Raw genomic sequence first — 23,605 nt, forward strand, 5'->3', positions numbered from 1 at the left:
ATCCTTTAAAAAACAGCTCCTTAGTCTAAAGGTTCCTGGTACCTGGTACTGGTGGTGGTTACAAGGCTTTAGTTAATAATCTGGTCCAAGCACCCTGTTAATTATTCCTTCTAACACTGATATTAGAGAACACACATTTACTTTCATAAAGTCTGTTAATGTTAATATTATTTTTGCATATTATGTAACCTCAGATGAATAATTCATATACAACACAGTCATAATGCAAAATCTTTATTTTTTTAATCAGAGTCCAGCTTCACTGTTAGACACTACAGTAGGATGTGTATTGATAAGAATAGGACTCATGCTGCAGACCAGTTGAGTCATGGGTGTAACGGGTAACTTCATGACACATCATTGGGCAGTTGCTGGGACACTGCTAACTGGCTCAGATCCCGCCTGCCTAACTCCCCACACCCACCCCCTTATGCCTGACCACCCGCCCCCTCATAGACCTCTGCTAGTCAGCCCAGCACAGCCCCTGGCCACGTCTCAAACAGCGCTTTGTACACAGGGGACGGTGGAAGTTGCCGAGCAGCAGCTGGCCGACACGGAGGGGAGGAGAGGAGCGCACCGCGGGGTGTTGGGACAGAGAGAGCACTTCGCACCGGCTCCGAGGACATGCAACACGACCGAAAAACACAGCTGAAGGTAGGTCCTTTCTTTCAAACTTGAGGAAAAGAAATCACACAGAGTACCCACTACTCTCCCTCTTCACCTATAAGGGCTTTTCTCCCTGTCCACCTTGGTGACTCATGTTCCAAGTTTTCGTGGGACCGGTGGGAGGAAGGTCGCAGTCGCGCTACGCATCCATTATTTCGTCTTCCAAACTGCGACATGTACCCAGGAGAACCGGCGACTTCTTTAGTGGTTTCAAAGTTGCAACAGACTTGCATAAACTCGATCCGGGCTCAGTGTATTGAGCGGTTTCATGCCAGACCCCCAATGTATCACAGGGGGCACCATAACACCCCCTATGTAGTTTGTTGCAGAGCAGGTACAGGATGCATGTCATTCTGGACATTTAAACACAAGACAACTTGATTTTTCTACTGAAGTAAAGAAGCAGAGACCCTTCTGAGTAATCCTGGGGTGGTCTGAGGTGTCACACCATGAGGCTCAGTATCTAATAGCCGGGGTAAAGGGGACGGACGGGGTCGTGGAGGTCATGTAGGCGCACAACAAAATACAGGTTTGAGTGAACTAACACAATGAACTCCATTATCTTTCTGGTACTTATTAGCTTATATATATATAACATCAGAAAAAACTCAGAATCAAGTTCATAACACTTCATTTTGAATGCTCACTTCTTAAACATTAATTCTAACAGAAATATCATCAAAACAGCATATTGTGATTATGTCATCACTTTGCTTTTACACAGAAATGTATTAACTAAAAGTATTAGACAACAGCACTCCTTCATACCTATAAGTTAATGTTTCTGTCACGTTCTTGTATTTGATAAAGAAAATAATCCTGAACTGAATCCTGTTGATGGTTAAAGCAAGCAGGAGTCCAGTCTGCTGTAGGAAGAAAGGAGTTTGATTGTTTAACAGAAATAGGTGAAATTACTATTAATCACTGGTTGCAAGTCAATGCAGCATTTGTGAATGAGTGAATTTGGAGTCCTTTGAATGTCACGCTAACAGAGAATGAGATGATGTCTTTGCATAGCGTGCTTATTTGTTTGAAAGGAAATGAGAGACAGATACTCAGCTTATTAAAATGTGGTAATGCACACTGTGGTGGAAATGTAAGATTGGAAACTGCAACAGTCTTTGTCAATGTGATTTGTAACTCCTCTACACTCAAAAAAAGCAACATGGGTGTCTGTTTTATCAACATACGTATAACATTTAGCTTCTATTATATTAATTCATATTTAGTGGTTAAACATGTTTAAATCATGTAGTTTTAACATGACATGCAAAATCCTTAAAACTACAAGATTGCTTTATGTCAACACAACCTAATGGGTTTATGTAGGAATCCCATCTGCAATAACTCTCCAGAGCAGAAGGTGGCAGTAACGTGCGACAGGCCCTATTCATCAGCCAAGGTAGCGTGCTTATGGCAAAGAATAGCCATTACATGGAGTTGAGAGAGATTGCCTGTGACTGACTGCAGTTGGGGCGATGGTGGCCTAGCGGTCTAAGCGCCCCACGCATCAAGGCTATAGTCCTTGTCGCAGAGGTCGCCGGTTCGACTCCCGGCTGGTCGACCATCTGCTGCATGTCTTCCCCCACTCTCTACTCCCAAGGCAATGAAGTCAGATCCTACCTTAGTAAATATGTTGAAACAACCTTTACAAATGAAGTTGGACCCAAACATTGCAGATAAGTAATGGTAACATCAATACTTTATGTTCACTCAACATATTTACAATTATTTGGTTCAACAAAATTGTGTCTCGCTAAATGAAAGCATTTTAATTAGGTGGAAATTCTTTCAATAATTTATTACGTTCACCCAACAAATGATTTCTTTGAGTGTAGCAGCCTGCATCTTTCTCATTCAGTGTCACCATGGAGGCTTGTTGATAAAATCATGGAGGGAAGATTTGAGCTCAGTGTGAGCGCTGTTTTTCTCCTCAGTCTGTCTCTCATTATCCTCTTTGACTTCAAATGACCTTCTCCTATAACCCTCGTGTAGATGATGCTTTTTAATTTCAATCCAGCCTAGCTTGCCTTTGTCTGTTTTCGTTTTTGTCTCTTGGCTCTAGCTGACTCTTTGACACCCACTAACTTGATAGCAGAATGAATTTGGCCTTTTCATTGAAGCATTTATGGAGCATGTGTGGAAACTCTCTAACTTCAGTAAAGCCCTTGGATTTGTGAGAAGAAGTTCCCAACACAGTTTGGTTGGCTATTTTAAGTCAGATTTATATTTTTCTTTTCATTCTTATGTAAAGATGCTCCTTAATAGTCAGTTTGAGCAATGTTTGCAAATCCCTGACAGCTTTTGCAAATTCCATGCAAACTCTGGTGATGATCATCCCTGAATAACACCTCTGCAGAGATATTTAACAGCCTCAGACAATGCAGAAGAGAGGGCTTACCAGATTCACCACCACCTGTCGCTATTCCTATCCTCCTGTATCTAAGAGACATTGTTACCTTTCTAACCCTTACGGCCCATCCCCCAACATTTATATTTTATTGAACTTAGAAAACTTAGACTCAGCCAACACAACACAAAACAACAATGCAGCTATTGGACTCAAAGGCAAATCTCATGCACAAAAATGTCATCAAAAAATAAATTGAAAAAGTCCATGGTAAGAGAGAGGAAAGTAAAAATAAAAACAAAAAATGTAAATGAATAGATAAATAAATAAATAAACATCCCCCAACAAATATTCTTCATTCCACTGGAGTAATTTAGACTCCAAAGCGCTCTTGCTGTCTTGTAAAACTTGGTTTCCTTTTGATCATATAAAAAGTGTTACGTTTCCAGCCAACAGATATGATCCCACCTGCAGACCCCTCTCCTCCCCCTCTCATACATAAAGTGAGAAACGACTTCTGCATTATATTACGGAGCATGCTATCATTTCCCAGCACAGACTGAAACTACACCCCCTTTAAACTTCTTTTTAAACTTCATTTTGAAACTTCTTCTTCCCTTTTTATTCAACTCTTTTGTTTCCCCTGTTAGAATAGTTATTTATAATGGGTTGTTTTTTTTATGATAGCACACTGGTAATGACCATAGACTATTCTAACATGGAAATATTCCATCTCGTCCCTCTGTGAGTAGTAAAGCCAAAATACTGCCTTGATGGGTGTTGACATACTGCACTGGTGGGGTGGGGCCATGACATGCACAGAGATGATCTAGCTGGTGGAGCTGCAGAATGACGACATATCTTTTGTGTTGATCTGAAGCAGACATTTATGGAAAGTTCAATGACTCTCATGTTAGTGTTTGTAAAGTTTTTCCTCACCATTCATCGTCTACTCTGCTAATCTAGTGAAAAAGCCTCATGTGTCATCAGAGCAGTTAATCATATTTAAAGATTATATATAGAGACAGTTAATGTGGGGATAGATGGGGGGGAATGAATGCACCAAATCATGCTGGGACCAGTAATCAATCCTGCGACCAGTTCGAAGAGGACCGTAGCCTCTGTACATGGGGCGCCTGATCTACCGACTGAGCTTAAAGCTGGGGTTGGCAGTCTCGGAAAACTAGCATGAATTTGAATGTAGCATTTTCTCAGGACTCCGTCTAACCCCCCCCCCCCCCCCGCTCACATGCACGAGCGCTGCTGACTTGCGACCATATGATCGTGACTGATTCAAAACCAGTCCTCACCAAAACATTATCATAGTGAAAGTTAAAAACACAAACAAACATGGCTGCTGTTAGTACTCACAACTGTCATGCTAGCATTATCCAGTTGTACCAGTGACACGATATCAGGAGGAAAGTTATAACACATGTAATACTGTAACAGCTCTGCTGTTTGTTAAACGTGTTCAGTGTAGATGTTCTTAATTCCTACAGTGTTGACGGTCAGTGAAGGCATCAGGAGAGGTGTAGAGTGTGCGAGTGGGAGAGAGGAGAGGAGAAGTTTTTCATTCATTCAAACATTGATTGTTGTTTTGTTGGTTGGTGTGATTACGGCCGACAGTGGTTAGTAAAGCTCCACGTGTTCACGAACCGGCTTGTCATCCCTACAGCGTCCGGACGGACACTACGATACATCTACATTTTCTGTAGGACTTAGTAAATGTCATTCATTCTTCTGCTTGTCAGAGCCCCCGTGGTGAGAGCTTTTTAGACTCTGATCCGGACTACAGTCCTGAGCAGAGCACCTCATCGGGTCAGAGGGGACAGGCCCGAGGTCGAGCGAGAGGGACAGTCAGTAGAGTCAGGGGAAGCAGCAGCAGGAGACGGGGACTCAGAGTGCACGCCGGGGAAATGTACGCGCAGGAGGCGGACAGAACAGCAGGACGGAATTTGAATGGTTTAAAATTTTGGCACCCAAAAAAGGCTGATTGGTTAGTGTTTTCCCAGGTTTACTCCGGCTGTAGATAGCAGCTTTTTTTCACTCTTTTTTAAGAACACATTATGTAATGATTGCCATCAGGACATAAAGATCATTTTAACCAGTATGACAAAAAGTGGATCTAAATCTGACTACCAACCCCAGCTTTAACCAGCACTCCAATCAAAGATACTTTAAAATCAACTTCAAGGAACAGTTACTCGACATGTATTTTAATTTTCCAGTTTAAATCATGTTCTGGTTATTGTAATCGAGCAGGAGAGTCTATACAGCAGCCGGCCACCAGGGGGAGCTCTAAAAGTTTTGGCTTAACTCAAAATGGCTGTTATTCTGTATATTGTTTTATATAAATACCGTAATTTCAAATACAACTTAGAACGTGACTTTTATAAGCCAGTTGTTTCACAATAAGGTCAACTGTAATGGACTGTACAAGTCTCTCCCACAATGTGTCTCATAAATTAAATAGACATGTTACAGACCTGTCTAGAAGGAACTGGGCAAATCTAGTGCGTGTCTCAGACTAACTGAATCTGCTGTTCATTGAGTAGCTCCTTAGACTGGCTTTAAAAGCAAGTCAGTCCCTATTAGACCAAGTATTAGACCACTGATTCCACTACAGCACGTTTATACACACACACAAACATTTTCAAAGCCTGGTACCAAATATCATTTGTGTACTATTGCCAGTTTTTCTATTGATGACATCTGTCTTGATGTAGCAACTGCAGGCATTACATCGTACCATCATGGTGAAGAGGGAGCAGAGTCTGAAGGCAAAGCTTTTAATATACCACTCAATCTAGGTTCCAACATTCACCTGTGGTCATGAGCTGTGGAGAGAGACCAAAAGTATGAGATCATGAATACAGGCAGCCTCAGAGGTAGGGTCCAGAGCTTGGACATCCAAGGGAAGATTGGAGAAGAGCTGCTACTCCTTTGCATCAAAAGGAGCCAGATGATATAGTTTGTGCATCTGATAAGGATGCCTCCTGGGCGGTTTTCTGGGCATGTTCGATTGGGAGGAGACTGGGTGGTGGTGGTAGACCCAGAATGCCCTGAAGGGATTATATATCCCATCTGGCATGGGAACATCTCAGGATCTCTCAGGAGGAGCTGGGAAGTGTTTCTGCAGAGAGGGATGTTTAGGGTCACTTGATAAGCTGGCTGCTAATGGATGGATGGATGGATGGGTGGTAATAGATAGATAGATAGATAGATAGATAGATAGATAGATAGATAGATAGATAGATAGATAGATAGATAGATAGATAGATAGATAGATAGATAGATATTTGAGCATGTTTTTTTGTGTGACTGACCTGTTACAAGTTAGGCCAGTAGTCTGTGGTCTGCTCTGTCGTGACCACAGGCCAAATAAACAGCTTTTTGTTACCAATTAAATCAAAGGGAAGGGTTTACATTCTGTGTTCAGCACAGTTAATCAAGTTAATCTTCAATAAATGAGTTAATCAATCAGTCTCTGGATCTTCACCAATACTAAACAAGTGTTATCTCAAGAGGAACCAGTCTAGACCGTCATCCTTGTCCATAAAGTGAGCAGCTGTGTGAGGTTGTTGTTGAAGAAGACTGCCGTGCTGTGTGGTTTATTTATCCTCTGAACACTGTGGTCTTCCCACTGACACACACGGCTGGTCTTTGAAGCTGCATGAAATCCTGAAGCAACCTTCAAGGCTTTTTGGGCCAGTGTTACCTCACAAAGACAGCTGGGTATAACAAAGGATAACTGCATCTTCAGTAATAATGATAATAATACATTTTATTTATATAGCACCTTTTAAAAAACATGTTTACAAAGTGCTTTACAGAGTGCAAGACATAGCGAGTAAAAACACTAAAGCACATGACAAATGTAAGGAGAGCTAAAATTAGTTAAGTAAAAACAATAATAAAAACCATGAAGAAATTAAAGAGTCAGTGATGAGTTAAGAAATAAAAGCACATTTAAAAAAGTGTTTTTAAAAGAGATTTAAAAGAGGACAAGGATGTGGCTTGCCTGATCTCCTCCGGCAGGTCATTCCAGAGTGACGGGGCCCTGACTGCAAAGGCCCGGTCGCCTCTGTTTTTTTTCTTCCAAGAGGGACCTGCCGGAGGATCTCAGGCAGCAGTTGGGGACATACATTTTAAGGCATTCACTTGGGCACTCAGGGGCCAGTCCATTTATTGCTTTAAAAGTGAGTGTTAAAATCTTAAAATCAATTCTAAAACCCACAGGCAACCAGTGAAGTACCAAAAAGAACTACAAAACCTAGAGAATAAAAGCTTTATATGCTTTATTATGTTATACTTCTTACTTTGTTGCAGGTGAATGTTTTAGCTGTACCATTTTTGTCCTGCCATAATATTTTCCCTAATTGTAACCACATGAGTGTGTGGTCAAGGCCTCCTGCACAGCAGATCTTACAGCTGCTTACTACAACTGCTGCCCTGTGCAAGATGTAGACAGCCACGTGATGCATATGATAGCTATGAGATCACCTTGTGTTTCTAATCTAAAGAAGAATTCTAAAGAAGCTCCAGACACAGCTTGTGGGTGTTACTTTTAACACAGCTTTGTAGTCATGAAACAACCCGAGTTATGCCTTTACTGAAAACATCTGAGGCGAGCTGTTAGCGCCCATGCTAGCTCCTCATTACGTTTTAGCGTGTTCTGAGCTTTCATTAAATGTCTTTACAGATTGAACAGCACTGAACAGATTTCAGTACCAGTTCCACCGTGCACTGGACGTTGATTACAAAGGAGTCATCAGTGAACTGGCAAACACAAACAGCTATGTTGTGGCTGTTGTTGTCCTGAAAACATATAAACTTCCCACTGTCGTCTGGTGCCTTTGGAAAGAGAAAATAGCTGTGACTTTCCTTCACAACTGAAAGAACACTATAGAGCAACTTTACAAGACATACTGAAGCAACAAAGTGAAGAGTGGAGGAAAAAGTGAGCAATAAAATGGACTTTTTATGTGAGGAAAATTTTGAGCAGCCTGGTGGGATTGTCCCAAGCAGCAACCTCCAGTCTTAAAAAATAAGCAAATGCAGGAGTGCTAAAAACTGCAGTTCATCGAGTGTCCACTTGAGGCTGGTTCTGGATGTACCAGAAACCACATACACACCAATTAAAAAAAAAGATCTTTGTAGCAGAAATAAACATGTAACTTACAGCCTGGTTCAAATAACAGCTCAGGCCTGAATAACTAATTTCTTGATAGGCACACACAGTACGGTGAAGTGATTTTTATTCGTCCCACAACGGGGAAATGTAAGTGTTACAGCAGCAAAGTAGACAGTACAAAACAGTATAAAGCAAACAAGAGCCTATAAAATATCAATTATTAAAAAGTTATTAGCAATTAAAATTAAAGAAGTAAAAATAAGCATATCTTACAACATATATACACAATGTATATACAACTAAATAAGTACATTTACAAATATTTCCAAAACCAATGACATGGTGAAAATGTGCACAGACTTGTCGCCTAGGTATGAACAATGTACAGAACAGAACTGGGAAGATGGGTAGGAAGACGTATTGCACATTTAGAGAAGGATGAACTGAGAGGAAGTAATTATTGCACGTTAAGAATAGATTGGGGAAATATTGCAATTGAGTCTGTTTTGGTGATGTAATTGTTATTGGTTATATAGTCTGACCACTGCAGGAAGAAAAGACCTGCGGTATCTCTCCGTGAGACACCGCGGGTGAAGAAGTCTGTCACTGAACGAGCTACATAGTGTTGTTATGGTCTCCTGGAGGGGGTGTGATGTGTTGTCCATCAGAGAAGATAGCTTTGCTATCATCCTCCTGTCAGCCACCACCTCCACAGGGTCCAGTTGGCAGCCCAGGACAGAGCTGGCCTTCTACACCAGTCTGTTCAGCTTCTTCCTGTCAGCAGCAGAGATGCTGACAGGAATTGTTATTTTTGAAGATATCAAACTTATGAGTTTTCCCCAAATAAGGACATGGCTGACTTGGTTGACAGGTGGGCACCCTGTAGAGTTCAGCATTTCCAATATGGCACCCACCGACGATCGGCTTCAAAACAGCGCTTTAGGAACAGATGGGTGACGCCACGGATACTACGTCCATTATTAATACAGTCTATGGTTTGTCCATGACAGCGTAGCTTGTTGTCCTACAACACTGTCCTAACAGGATGGCAAGACTGATGTCAGATTCCGGCCAAGTCTTGGATCAACATAATAGCTCTCCTTTAAAGGCCTGCAATGGACAGAAAGCTCCTGTGTGTGACAAAAATTGACCTTGTGAGAACTGATAGTCTTAAAGTAACATTTTTATTTTATTTTAACAAATAAGAAAAAAATGCAAACAGGTAGCGCTCTTGATATTACTTACGCTATTCAAATTGTACACAAAACAGGATAACAAAAAACAGGGCTGAACACTGGCTTGACACAGAATGAAATGTGATCTATTTGAACTCAAGGACATCAGAAATACTCAGTGAAATCTTCTTAAATTGCAGTAACAAATGTCTGACCCTTTCTGAAAGGACCTATCTGTATGGTGAAACAAACTATTAAATGTTTAATGATAGGACGTTTATTATTGAAGTTCATCTGCAGACATTGTGAGACTCCCCAGCATGTCAGCATTTCATAGAGTCCACAGAGGTCATTATTAAATTCCAGGCAAGTAAGTTTTGTCTAATTCCATCAGATAAATAAAATGAATCTCCTTGGAGGGGGCCAGTGTTGCTGTTTGAGGCAAACATATTTAATTCCACAGCATCTCTGCTGGTGAACAAGGTAAGCTCTCTCCTTTTCATTCAGCCTGAACCCTAGTAAGTAATTAAATCCACTTTAATTTCCTCCTGCCTGGCACGCTGTTCAACAATCAAGCAGGTTCTAGTTTCAAGGAAATAGAAACTTGCCTGAAACCAATTCAAACGTTTGATCCCTGTGAATCAAAGACACATCCAGAAGGAATTACTATTTGTGACAACTCATGAGGACTGCACTCTTCTGTTGGGTAGTGTGATTCAAGGCAAGTTATAGAAGCCTTAAGATACATGTCAGGATAAGCTTTGTTGACCAGGTATGTGTACACTATTTGATCCCAGTTCAACTGTGCTTTTGTACAAACATTAAGCATTGAACACTTATTTATATAAGCCTGAGTGAAGCAGCAGTGCCAGGGTGAGGAGTGCAAAGGATGCTGAGATTAATATAAAAAGTAGGTAGCTACATATGTAAACCTCATGAAGCTTCATTCACATGACGCAGAGAGTTTCCAGCATTTATTTAATGTATAAAGAATGCTTTAAATGATGTGAGCTCATTAAAGTCTCTGTATTGTCACGATGTAGGAAGCACTGATCTGATACCGAATATGATTTAGCTTTCTGTCTTCCTGGGGCTTTGCAGTTGACACACCTTTAAACATGAACAACGTTAATATTACAACTTTTATCATCAGCAGTTACACTCTCCAGCTCTGCTGCTGTTGCCTGGATTGCAGGACAGGACCTTGCTCCTATATTTCCTATCTGAGATAGGCTTCTAAAGGTGCATTCGACCAAGAGTTCTGGGGTCTTTTAGCCCCCTGAACTACCTTACCCTGAACTAAAAGGTTCCTGTGCGTCCATTGTTGTCTGCGTTTCGACCGCGGGCGGAAGTCCCTGGTAGACTGAGAAAAAAAGTTAATTCACTACACCACCAGACCAGTAGAGGGCAGTAAAACAAAGAGGAAGTCCATTCATCACAGGTGACACCATAGAAGCAGACAGACAGGCAGGGGTTAGCCTGTTAGCATGAATAGACTCAGCTGGCGCTGTTTTAGATGGTGCTATATTTCATCACAGATGGATTCACTGAATCAACACGTGAGAGGAGATAAGTGCGAGTAGCAAAGACGTTTCAACACGGCTTTAAAATCCTTTTTAACTTGAAAAGCCGTGGCAGAGATCGACCGGTGTTTTGGTTTAAACAGCGACCCTGTTAACTGGAGACTTTCAGCCGGATGCATCCCTCTTTAGAAAATAATTTACTACTTAACTGATGAGGATATTTTGAAATCTTAATAAAAAAATTGTTTGCATTCCCAGGAACTCCCTCTGTGTTTCAAGAGCTGTGTAAACTCCACAAACACTGACACGTTCAGCTGAACGTCTCCAGTTTACAGGGTCACTTTTAAAACCGTAACACCGGGAGAGACGCATTCACGGTGTGCTGAGAGAAGACTACTGTTACAAGCTGCTAAATCAAGAAAATCACAGCTTCTTCTTTTGAAAAGTACACACACATACAAAAAAGATAGAACAAATCAAAACTAATGAAAGAAAGAGAAATCAAGTGAATCACAGATGTGTGTGATGTTATTGTGGACGGAGGGCAGAATAAAAACACTGAAGGTAATCTACCAATCAGACACGTCCAGCATTACAGGCCCTGCCCCCCAAAAGCCCCGGGACCTTTGAAAAGTACTAGTCCCCAGTTCCGTGGTAAAGTTCCTCTGGTCGAAAAATGCGTTAGGGCTGCTCTCACATCTGTGCCAGTATTTATCGGCTCTCAAGACCCGCCTGGTACAGAAACTAACGTTTTTGCCACAGTGTCAACAGGCAGGGGTGGAATGTGCTGGACTCCTTTACATGGATTTATTTGCTATGACATATTTGATGATCAGGTTGTCCCTGGCATCACTTCTGCTATTGAGAAGTAATCACTACTGTTATAGGGGTTTTAATCAATCAGGATCAAGTATTTAACAAAGACAGAAGGTAATGGGTCCAGATAAATATGTGGATGAAACCTCGATCATGTGTGCTGTGAATGTTGTAGCAAGTCTGGATGAGATCTGAGCCTGACTGTTGAGGTGAGAGGGGAGTAAAGAGAGTTGAGGAAGGATCTGTCACATTGTCTGATGTTTACCTTTGTGTCCTGGGGGGGGGGGCAGTTCATGTCAGGACTTGTACAATAAGCTCAACAGATTATAGTATGCCTGCATGGATCCTCTCAGTCAGCAGTGATCTTGTTTCCTACTGAAAACTTCTTAGATAAATCAAAACTAGCAGTCACCTTATTTTGACTCTTCTGTAAATAAATGAATTGAGGAGTTTGAGTAAGCTGCTGAGGTGTGTGATCGGTGACCCTACCTTTAATGTAACCCTTAAAACCCTCATATCTCTTTTAGTGACAAGTCATCCTCTAATGACAGTTTTTCAACAATGAAACTCGTCTGCTGGTGCTATTTTTAATGCTTACAGAAGTTAAAACTCAGAAGAAAAAGAAGACACTGAAGAAAATAGAAAGCAGTTAAAGTTTATGACAACACATTACAACTAATTGAACATGAAGATTTGATTAGTCTTGACTGTAAATCCAAACAGTTACCCTCTTTCAGACCTGTATACACAAGTCTGTGGCTCAAAAGTAGAGCCAGTCGTCTCTCAATCAGGGGTTCAAACCCAGGTCCTTCTATCCACAGTGCCATAGTGTCCCTGGGCAAGACATTTAAATCCAAACTGGAGCCAGTGTGTGAATGGGATCAGTTAATTAGCTACTGATGGGCTCTTTACGTAGTAGCCTCTACCATCAGTGTACCAATGTGACATGTACTGTTAAAGTGCTTTGACTGGTCAGAGGACAAGAGACAGCGCTAAAGCATGTGACAAATATCAGGGGTGTTGACCCCCACAGCATTGGGGAGATGAAGTTGTTTTATATGGAATGCTGACAGGCTCCTGCACTAATGATCCTTTTGTCAGTATTTATGTAACATAAGTAGATTCACGGGTATACTGATGAAATAACACCAGGCACTGGGCAGCTCTATGCTGTGTTAAAATGTTTACAATCTGAAGTTTGCAGTCATGGCTGAAAATGTAGAAAACAACTATCAGCAGTTAAAAAAAGTTAGTTGATTTGGATGTGTAAGAATAAAACTGTAAGGGGCAAAAACAAAACTGAGGTAGTCCTCTTTCTCTCTCTCATCTCCTCTCTTTCCTCATGAAAATGGGTTATTAGAGGGAGGGAGAGCATCCAGTTCAACCTAGCAGGGGTGAGCTGTAGCCCAAACAGGCTCTGCCACCCCCCCTGCTCTTTCTAACATATCTTCACAAACTGTTCTCTCTGTCGTTGCTCCACTCTTCCCCTCGAGAAAATGGGGGGTAGAGGGAGGGGGTTCGTACAGCCTGACTCTGCAGGAGTGAGCTGCAGCCCGAACAGGCTTCTCGCTCTGGCTCTACCTTCAGTGTCCCCTTTCTAACATCTCTATTCTCTCTGTTTTCCTCTTCTTCTTTTTGCGTATGCATATGTTGGGCGGTAAGAGCTAGCAGGGGAGGGGGTCCTGGTATGCTTGAGCTGTTGAGCCTCCCTGAGGTGTTGAGGGCCTAACACCGGTGAAGGGAGGCGAACTTGATAACCCCGTTGATGTGTTGGCTCTCGCTGCAGGGGGGGGTCTTTAGGGGCTAAGTGGAAGGGTTGGTAGTATTAGTATTATTAATTCCTGGAGCTCACACAAACAAAGCCTGGGTGTTTTGTAGGTTGCAGTGCTGTTTGGGTTACAGCACCCTCTAAGAGTCAATTGACAAGCTATGTAACTTAAGGTGCCTTTCAACCAGAAGTTCCAGGATCGTCTAGTTCTTAGAAAAACTCTTACAGGAACTAAATGGTTCCTGTTGCCCATTGTTGTCTGCATTTCCCTGTGTAGATGCAAATCAGGCCAATGATGTCTGGGTTTAAAAAAAAAAAAAAAAAAGTACTACACCACCAGACCAGTAGAGGGCAGTAAGACAAAGACAAAGGACTTTGAGCCAAGATGACACCATAGAAGAAGACAGGCACGCCGGCATCATTATGAGAGACTCTAAAGTTAGCCTGTTGGCATTAAGGGACTCAACGTGTGGTGTTTTTTCATCATGCTTCATTGCACATGGATTCACTGAATCAACACTTGTATCAGCTGTTTCAACACGGCTTTACCATGGCATTGCTCAACTTTATGCAATTTTATAAGCCATTGCAGAGATCGACTGGTGTTTCAGTTTAAAGAGCGACCCTGTTAACTGGAGACTTTCAGCTGGATGTATGCCTCCCAGACGTCTTTAGATGATCATTAAGTATCTGATGAGGATATTTGGACTTTTGAATAAAAACTAAACTAGTTTGCATTCCCAAGGACTCCGTCTGTGTCTCAACAGCTGTTGTAAACTCTACAAACACTGACACATTCAGCTGAAGGTCTCCAGTTTAAAGGGTGACTCATAATACTGTAACACTGGGAGCTGACACATTTGTGGTATAGGCTCAGAGAAGATGACTGTTATTAAACCAAGTGAATCACAGGTGTGTGTGTTTTATTGTGGACAGAAGGTGAAATAAAAACACTGCTGTTACTCTACCAATCAGAAATGTTCAGCACTGCATGCCCTGCCCCCAAATGATCCTCGACCTTTGGAAAGTACTTCCCCTCATGAGCAGGGTCTTTTCAGGGTGGAGATTAACTACTCAGAACTACATGTAGACCCCTGGTTCCTGCGGTCGAAAAGCACCTTTATTAGTAAGGACAAGGAATGGGATGAGGGTGCAGTGTGACGGGAGGGGATGCTTACTGAGTGTTCATCATTTTTTATTAGTGCACAAGTACAAACATGTACTTCCAGTGGGAAGAGGTAAACACAGGTAACCTCATGTAGGTTTGCCAATACATCACTCTTTGTAATTTGATCATGTGATGGCAGATACATGTTAAGGTTTGTCAGGTGGGTATCATCCCATCTTTATTGTGGTCATGCTAAGTGACTGGATTTTATTTTATTACATTTTATGCACTGCAATGTTCCCAACATTTCCATCCTGTCAAATCTTGTAAAACATTTACCAAATAAAAGTAGTGACTACTTAAAGACCATGGGCTGATCTACTAAAGTTTGCGTGTATAAAAACACGTGCAAACTTGACAGTGCACGCAAAGCATATACTAACCGGGAGCACCGAGGATTGCCTCTGTCAAATGAGAAAATAGCACTTGCTATCCATTTAGCGTGTTTGCCTTCATGAATATGCAGAATACATGCAGATTATCAGAACGTGCAAAATACTGGGAGGAGGAGATGCAAATGTAATCATTTAGCACCCGCAATGTGATTTATCAAACCTGAAGCAGATAGCAGGCAGTGTTTTTGTGTCTATTTGTAGCACGTTTGAAAGGCAGGTGCAAACTGGCACAGCGTTACGCACAAATGGCTGCGGCCATTGTGGCAGGAAGGAGGCATAAATGCAATGACAGACGGCGGAGAGAGAGAATTTTCTGTGTGCGTGTCAACATATTTGGACTGTTCGAAATAAAAATAGTAGAGACATATCTTCTATCCAGCAATGCCATTTTTGAGCTGCTGGATGACCTAATTAAGGGCTGATTTGGAGCCAGTCACAAAAAGGGGCCATATCTCCTATGGAGAAACTCCTTGCAACACTGCATTTTCTTGCGTCTGGATCATTCCAGCGCACCATCACAGTTAGTGCCGGCGTCTCCCAGTGTCCACCCGTGCATAATGAACGTTCATCTCCTGTGCTCCTCCCTCCCTCTTCATTTGCCGCAGGGCGCACGCAACATTGGACACAGCTCTCACCTCCTGTGCAATGGCCTGTAACCCATCCCATAGCGAGGTTTCAGACCCCTCTAGCGACTCTTTTTCAAAAAAGCGACTTTCTTTGGTGTTATTGGAGAGTTTTGGAGACTCTGAAATGAAAGCATGTATCGTTCTAAATGAGTGGCCCCCTTCCCCGTCCCAAAGCATTCACAGATAGTTTAGTTGCGGCAGTCCCTCGTAGCTGCAGTCAGAGCAGAGATGTTAACCCCTCCGCGTCCAGACTGCAAATGAATCACAATCCATTTAGATTGTTAATGTAGATAGTACACATATCTTTTACATATCTTGAAAATTATATTGTTGAAAAATTAAATGTTTTACTTAGATTTTTTTAGGCTCCTAAGTGTAGTTATAGATATATTTGGGTGTTTTTTAACCTCTTTTTGTCTCTCCCTCAAAGTTACACGTCTCTCTGACAGCGTCTATTACAATTCAGATTATGCAAACTAGGCGATGACGTCATTTAGCGACTTCTAGCGACTTTTAGGACAGCCATTAGCTACTTTCCTCACTGAGGAGTTGGCAACACTGCTGCTGAGGTGTTTTCTGGTCTGAGCTGATTTGAGGAGTATGGTGGGGATTGTCAGACATCTGATGAAACACTTTTCAAATATTTAAATCACTTTTTTTTCATTCTCCCGAACCGCGTTTCTTCTGGCAACGCTGAGATGTCTCTGCCAGAGTTCACCGATGTGTTTATTTGCCTCCTCCTCCTCCTCCTGTGCACTCAATCAGAGTAGATCACCCGCAACACGCCCAGAAATAGCACGTGCAATTGTTTTGTTTGCACACGCAATTTAGCGCTCGTTATTTCGGGTCTTAGTAGATCAGGCCCTATGAGTATTAAGTTGCAGGAGATCTTTAAGAGGTTGTTGTGAACCAGCTGGGAAAATAAAACCACCAAAGAATGCCAAAGAGCTTCTTTTGCATCTCTGCTCCTCCTCTCATATTTTTTCCAATAAAAATAAAGACTTTTGATTTTGATATCAGAGTAAATGCACTATGTTTTGGCTTCATCCTGTTTGCTACCAAAACAAGGTTGTTTTCATAATCATGCATTAAAAATATACCAAATTATTGAGGTAACAACACAACAGACCTTGATGATTTCACTTAACAAGAATATTTGAGTTTATTCATTCATTAAAGAGGTCTAATTTTCCATTCTGACTGTAAAGATGAATTTAGACCAAAACATGAATCTCTCTTTATGTGCAAAAGACATAAAAGAGTTTGAGTGACTCCAGATGAAGTGATATCAGTCATGAGGACTTTTGGTATCCCTAAAGTCAAAGTGGTCAAAGTAGTATCACAGAGCAAAGAATAACTTTTCTTTTGGGCTAAGTTCATCTGAAGTTACTACAAGGGATTTTAGCAACTTATTTTTTATGCATTGTTATATTTCCTAATCAACATGCCCATTTTTTCTAATTATCTCCTCCTCTCTGTTTCTTTCCCTCTTGTCCTCCATTCAGCTCTCTCACTCCTCCACAGTCCTGTCTTCTCTGCAGCTCAAAGGGTAAAAATAAAAGAGATTTCATCATCGAACTCCTGCAGCTGACATCAATCCAGAGCCACCATGCCACGCTGCAGAGTGAACCTCAGCACCATGATCTTCCTGGTGATTCTGCAGGGGGCAGCAGTGGTGCTCTTCTGTGGCTGGTACATGGAGCTCAGTCCCTGCAGCCCTGCGCCCTCCAACGGCAAAGTTCACGTCCTGCTGCTGTCATCGTGGCGATCAGGCTCGTCCTTCCTGGGTCAGGTGTTCAGTCAGCACCCCTCTGTGTTCTACCTCATGGAGCCCGCTTGGCACGTGTGGACCAAACTGCATAAACCAGGGGCGCGTGTACTTCGGATGGCCGTGAGGGATTTGTTACGGAGCATGTTCCAGTGTGACCTCTCTGTGATGGAGGCCTACCTGCCAGAGCATCACAACGTCTCTGCCTTGTTCATGTGGTTTGAGAGCCGAGCTTTGTGCTCACCACCGGCCTGTCCTCTTACGCCACGAAACCAGTTCAGCAACCAGACTCTGTGCAAGAAGGCATGTGATGCTCGGGGTCTGCAGCGGGCGCAGGACGCCTGCGGCACTTACAGCCACATTGTGTTGAAGGAGGTGCGATTTTTTGAGCTGGAATCCCTCTACCCTCTCTTGCAAGACCCGCACTTGGATCTCCGCATCATCCACCTGGTCCGAGACCCCCGTGCTGTTTTGCGGTCTCGAGAGGCTGCCGTGAAAGCCCTTGCCAAAGATAATGCTATTGTGTTAGAGCAAAAAAACACGCCAGCAGCTGAGCTGCAATATCAAGTCATGCAGGAGATCTGCCGCAGCCATGTGCGCATCAATGAGAGGGCCATCCTGAAGCCCCCCCCTTTTCTTGAGGGCCGCTACAAAATGGTCCGCTATGAGGATGTTGCCCGCAACCCGCTGGAGGAGATAAATCGCATATATGAGTTTGTAGGCCTGGGGATGACCTCAGAGCTGGAGGAGTGGATCTACCACGTGACCCACGGGAGGGGCAAAGGCACCAAAAGAGAGGCTTTCAAAATTACATCACGAAACGCTGCTGATGTCTCTCAGGCTTGGCGTAGCACGCTGCCGCATGACAAAGTCAAACGAATCCAGGAAGTGTGTAAAGGCGCCATGTCCCAGCTCGGGTACAGGACAGTTGACAGCGAAAAAGAACAGAAGAGCCTGGAAATAGACCTTCTCGTGCCACGGGAACCGTACCAGTTCAGCTGGTTGCCAGCTAAAACAGAGCATCCTGAAACCAGTTAGAACATTAACAACAAAGATGTGAACACTGAGGGACTACAGTGGACTAGAGTCTTCATTCTTAATAGGATTGATAGACTGTTCAGGTCTTCAGTGAATGTTGAGAGAACACTTTAATGTCCAAGTCGTAAATGAATACGAGGGATGCTCATGACAGATTTTTGTCAGTCTGAATCTGAGTTGGTATTTCAGTGAGACACTGACTGTCCTGCCTTTATTTAGTTCATCACCACACAAAGCTCCGTAATCAGTGATCTCATGTTTTTACCTGTAACACACCCTATTACCTGACTTACAGCTGACTTCTTGACATTCAAACATTTCCTGTTGACCGGTTATAATTAACCTAAGTATGACTTCTTACTGAAACATTAACCCAGATAAAAGATAAGAGTCTGGGCTGAAGTCAGCAGGAGCTTGGTTTGCAGCCACTCAGAGGAGCAGATGAAAAAAGCAGATTTCTCTTTTGAAATCTGTTGGTGTATTTTTTTTCTGGTTGTAGGTAGCAGGTTTGTGGATAAAAAATAGATATTGAGCATGATGAATCTTTGAGGATAAACATTCAAACAATCAGAGCACAAACATAAACCAGCCAAAGCCCACCCTGACATCCTGTGTCTGCAGGAAAGGAGCGAGAGAGAGAAACACTGATTGTTAACTCAGAACAGATTATTTTCCGTTTGTTTTTTTTTCTTTAACTTTTATTTGGGGATTTGTTTGTTTCATTGAGGGGTTGATTGGTTACAAAACAAAATTGCCTCCAAAGCTCTTGAAACAAATTTAGTGGAAGAATGAACCCTTTGGGTAGTTTTGAGACTCATCAAGTTAAGTTTACGGCCGGCCATGCTGTCGCTCCTGCATCACTCCGTGTACTTTGATGCACAGATCTCCTTTTCCTGTGTGTCAGTCTGAGTAAACCAGTGTTGTTATTGTGTGGAGAGAACTAATGTGACTTCACTTCATTTAATGCATGTTTTTTTAAACTGGCACCATGACAGTGTCCCCTGAAGGCCTGATCTTTCCCTTCAGAGGAGCAACAGCCAGTATGAGGTGGGGCCGTCACAGTGGCAGCAAGTTTGTGAATGTTTGAATCTACACCTGCGATGGGTGTGTTTGTGTGGGGGCGACAGGAAGCACATTGAATGTAAGTATTGAAATGAAAGGACTCAGACTTGAATTAAAAAAAAAGGAAAAAAAACTTCTAGTTCTGTGTAGAAATAAAACATATTAAAGATTAAAAGTCACTTGAAGTAACATACTACATAACTAAAATATGTATGTCTTCTACCTGCTCTTGAGTTATTTATGGAGATGAGATTGAAAGTCAAGTCAAGTCAAATTTATTTATAAAGCACATTTAAAAACAGCAGAAGCTGACCAAAGTTCTGTACAATATATAAAAAAGATTAAATCAATAAACAAAATAAAATAAAAAACACAATGTGAGACCAAACCAAATAATAATTTGAAAGAGAGACAAAAAAACAACAAGGAAAGCACAGCAATAGGAATGGAAACCTATTCAAGGCTAGAGGACTCAAAGGCTAAAATATAAAAGTTTGTTTTGACGTAAGTCTTAAAAGAGTTGACAGAGGGGGCGGTCCTGATTTAGGAGGGGAGGCTGTTTCAAAAACGCGGGGCCTGTACACTAAAAGCACGGTCGCCCTTCAGTTTAAATTTTGACCAGGGAACTGCCAGGAGACCCATGTCAGAAGACCTCAGAGGTCTGGAGGTTTTGTCAGGGCTCAGGAGGTCAGTTATATAAGGTGGGGCCAGACCATTCAGAGCTTTTTAAATCAAAAAGCAAAACCTTAAAATCAATTCTGAAGCAAATTGGAAGCCAGTGAAGGGAAGTCAAGACGGGGCTGATGTGATGCCTCTTCCTGGAACCAGTAAGAAGCCTGACTGCAGCGTTCTGGACTAACTGCATACAGGACAAGGCCGTCTGACTGATTCCAGAATACAGGGCGTTACAATAATCGAGGGGGGACGAAAAGAAGGCATGGATTACTATTTCAAGGTTGTTTCGAGAAAAAACTGGTTTTAAGTTTGAGATGATTCTAAGCTGGAAGAAACTATTTTTCACCACTGATTTTACCTGCCAATCAAAAGTGAGAGCTGAATCGAAAATGGATCCAAGGTTTTTAACAGATGGTTTAATGAAGGTTGACAGATCACTGTTAAAACCTTGGAAACAACTGAGATATTTACAAAAAGTATCACCATTCTTTTTTTCCTCACTTGCCCCTCAGAGCTCAATACACTAGGGGAAATCAATTTGGGGAAATCTGGTTTAAGATGTAAAAACTTTAGAAATGTAACTTCTGCTTCTTGATTCTCCGCCAGTGTTAAGTAGCCTCGTACAGCTTACAGCTCACGTTCAGGTTAGAAAGACGTCAAATACGACTGCCAACAATGTTCCAGTGGTTTGGATCAGCCGGCTGTAAATCTGCTGGATAATCATCTCCTATCAATGTTTGTTTTTTTGTCTTTATGTTGTTTGATTTGTGGCTGATTTGCTGTGACACCACAGAGCTGTTGTTTAGACAGAGTAAGTCTGATGAGGATTAAGGAACAGGGCTTTTTGTAAGTGGTACAACAATAAAGCATTCACATCATTAGAGACAAATGTATGTCTGCTTGTAGTCAGAATGTAGATTCTCTTGGTGCTGTCTTTAAAGATACTGACCTGTTCTCTTTCTTTGTAAATATGTAGATGTTTTGATGTCACAGTATTTTTGAATGAACATGAGTCGGAGCAGGACTTTTGCCTCTACACTCTGGCCGACCTGGGCTGTGTCCCAGTTGCACCGTGCTGTATGAACCAATATTCAAAATACATGAATTGTACCCCTCAATGTTGTGAGCTGATAGTTTCCTTCCACTGTTGATTTGATTTGTTGGTCTTTACAAATGTAAATGTTACAACACTTCAGATTTTGAAACCTGAAGCTGGGACTGTATGAGGTGCTAATATGCCAACTATTACAGCTTTTGCCTCTAAAACATCAGATCATGCATACAAATACAAAGCAGTAGGTTTCCCTGACTTTTCTGATACTTTTGGAGCGCCCTCCACACTGTTCATGTATGTCTTAATGTGTTCCAGCTGTGTTCCTACTCTGTTCTCTTCATACGGTACATGGTCTATTAACAAAAGATTTTACAAAGCTTATTTTGCTGTGCATTCTTCAAACTGAAGTTAAACTTAATGTGTCAGAATTATTTTACTTTACTTTTGACTCTCAGACAAAAGAAATGTAATCTGGATCTGGGTCACAGGGCTGGTGTATCTCCACACACCGGTGCACAAGATGCATGTGGATTAGTGCTGCAGGAAACTCAAAACAGGTCCTCTTGTGGATGGAGCAGCTAGCAGAGGAGAACAGGACACACAGGGAACATGAGTTATGGGACTAATGGTTTCTCTCGGGATGAGAACTGAAAATTCAAGGGACTCTTTTGAACAAATATAAAACAAGTTATGTTACATTATCATTCTACACAGAAAGCTTGCCTGTAGTTTGGCTTCATCAGAAACATAACGACAGCATTTCTTCACAGATTACTGACTCAGAGAGCATTAAGGAGGAACATATACCATAAGACTGTCAGTGAGAGTAAGTCCGGCTAAAGAAAAGCATCTGTTTCTGCTCTGTGTGTCTGCTGGATACATATGGAGCCTGTGGAACAGAGTGTTCACTGAGTACACTCTGTTCTCTCTGGGTGTGATGCTTGTTCTTGTGTATGCATGTGTATGTGTGTGTGTGGGTCTGTGTAGGTGTGTGTGTAGCTTCTTTTTTTGAGAGAGAGAGAGAGAGAGAGAGAGAGAGAGAAGAGCAGAAATGTATTATTGATTTAATGGTGGACAGAGTGTTGCATTGAAAGCTTGGAAAAAGTTGTCTGTGATCATGACATGTCTGAACATTGACCACACGTCCCTTTGCAATGTGAAAGATGTGATGCCCATTCTGTTTATCCACACGTCTTTTGTTCCATCATGTTTTACTTTGAATTAAGAGTTGATGATGTCGGTGTCTCACAGAGGGTTCAGCTCACTGGCCTGCCAGTCTGTATTCAACTTAAGATAAGAGCCTACATGGTACTAATGGACACAATAAATATTTACATGTAACCTTTGGTTCTTTTTATTCTGTTGCCTTTACCCGGGAGATACATGTAGATTTTCCACATCTGATTAAAAAGAAAGAAAGGAGTGATCTGAGCTGCATTTCATTTATGTTAGTGCGCCATCTGTTGGCTTAGTCTGTTAAATCGTTTGAAACAGATTCTGAACTTCTCCTGTCAACATTTATGCTCTAGATAAAAGGTCAAGGAATAGGGATGTATCACAAGACGGTAAAAAATTGATACAAATAAGGGTGGATTAAAATTGATTGAACAAAATTTGTATTGTGATATTATTAGGGTAGAGTAGTACAGTAGCTTTAAGTAAGTATGAGAAAGTGTGGGTCAAAGACGTCACATAAGTTTGAGTGGTGGTGGTAACTAACTAACTAACTAACTAACTAACTAACTAGGTTAGTTAATTGGGTAGTTCCTCACTTACAAAATACTAAGCTACTTAGCTTACAAATTAACTACTTAGTTAGTTAATAACTGAGTTACTAACAAGCTAACCAGCTAACACACTGACTTGTTAGTTTGTTAAATGATTTGCGAGTGCTATTTTGCTCATTTGACAGACGCAATCCTCGGCGCTCCCGGTTAGTACGTCAGCGTTGCGTGTGCTATCAAGTTTGCACGTGTTTTTATACACGCAAACCTTTAGTAGATCGGGCCCACAGTGTCCAGTTTTCTGTCTACTGGTTCTTATTGAGAAAAAATAGCATGTTTACGTGGTCAGGTGTCAGCCAGGAGCACAACTGAGTCATAATCCGGCAGTGGAGAAAAAAAGTGACCTGTCACTCAGCCTCAGCTGATTCACATCAAAACATGCTTTAAACTGAAAACACTTGTTTGGCTGGAGTTTGCTAAGTAGTTGTGGTGGACACTTACAAGACTACAAGTCAAAGTATTTAGTAAGTTTACAACTGTAGTTCAAATAGATAAATAAACCCTCTTTCATATTAATGCATGCTTCATTTGCCTTTATCCTAACATAAGTATAGCCTATGAGAAAGAACAGTTTGTGTATAATAAATCTGATAATGTTTA

At 41.8% G+C, this 23,605-nt stretch overlaps 1 protein-coding gene across 1 annotated transcript; it reads left to right on the top strand.

Moving 5' to 3' along the window:
• The first annotated feature begins 247 nt into the window (after nt 1-247).
• Nucleotides 248-22,562, top strand: chst6 (carbohydrate sulfotransferase 6). Its single transcript, XM_034684732.1, has 2 exons — nt 248-654; nt 17,130-22,562. Exon 2 carries the CDS (start codon nt 17,234-17,236, stop codon nt 18,428-18,430), a length of 1,197 nt encoding a protein of 398 aa, XP_034540623.1. The 5' UTR covers nt 248-654; nt 17,130-17,233; the 3' UTR covers nt 18,431-22,562.
• The last annotated feature ends 1,043 nt before the right edge of the window (nt 22,563-23,605 follow it).

This window comes from Notolabrus celidotus, chromosome 6 (assembly GCF_009762535.1).
Source record: "Notolabrus celidotus isolate fNotCel1 chromosome 6, fNotCel1.pri, whole genome shotgun sequence".
Lineage (NCBI taxonomy): Eukaryota > Metazoa > Chordata > Actinopteri > Labriformes > Labridae > Notolabrus > Notolabrus celidotus.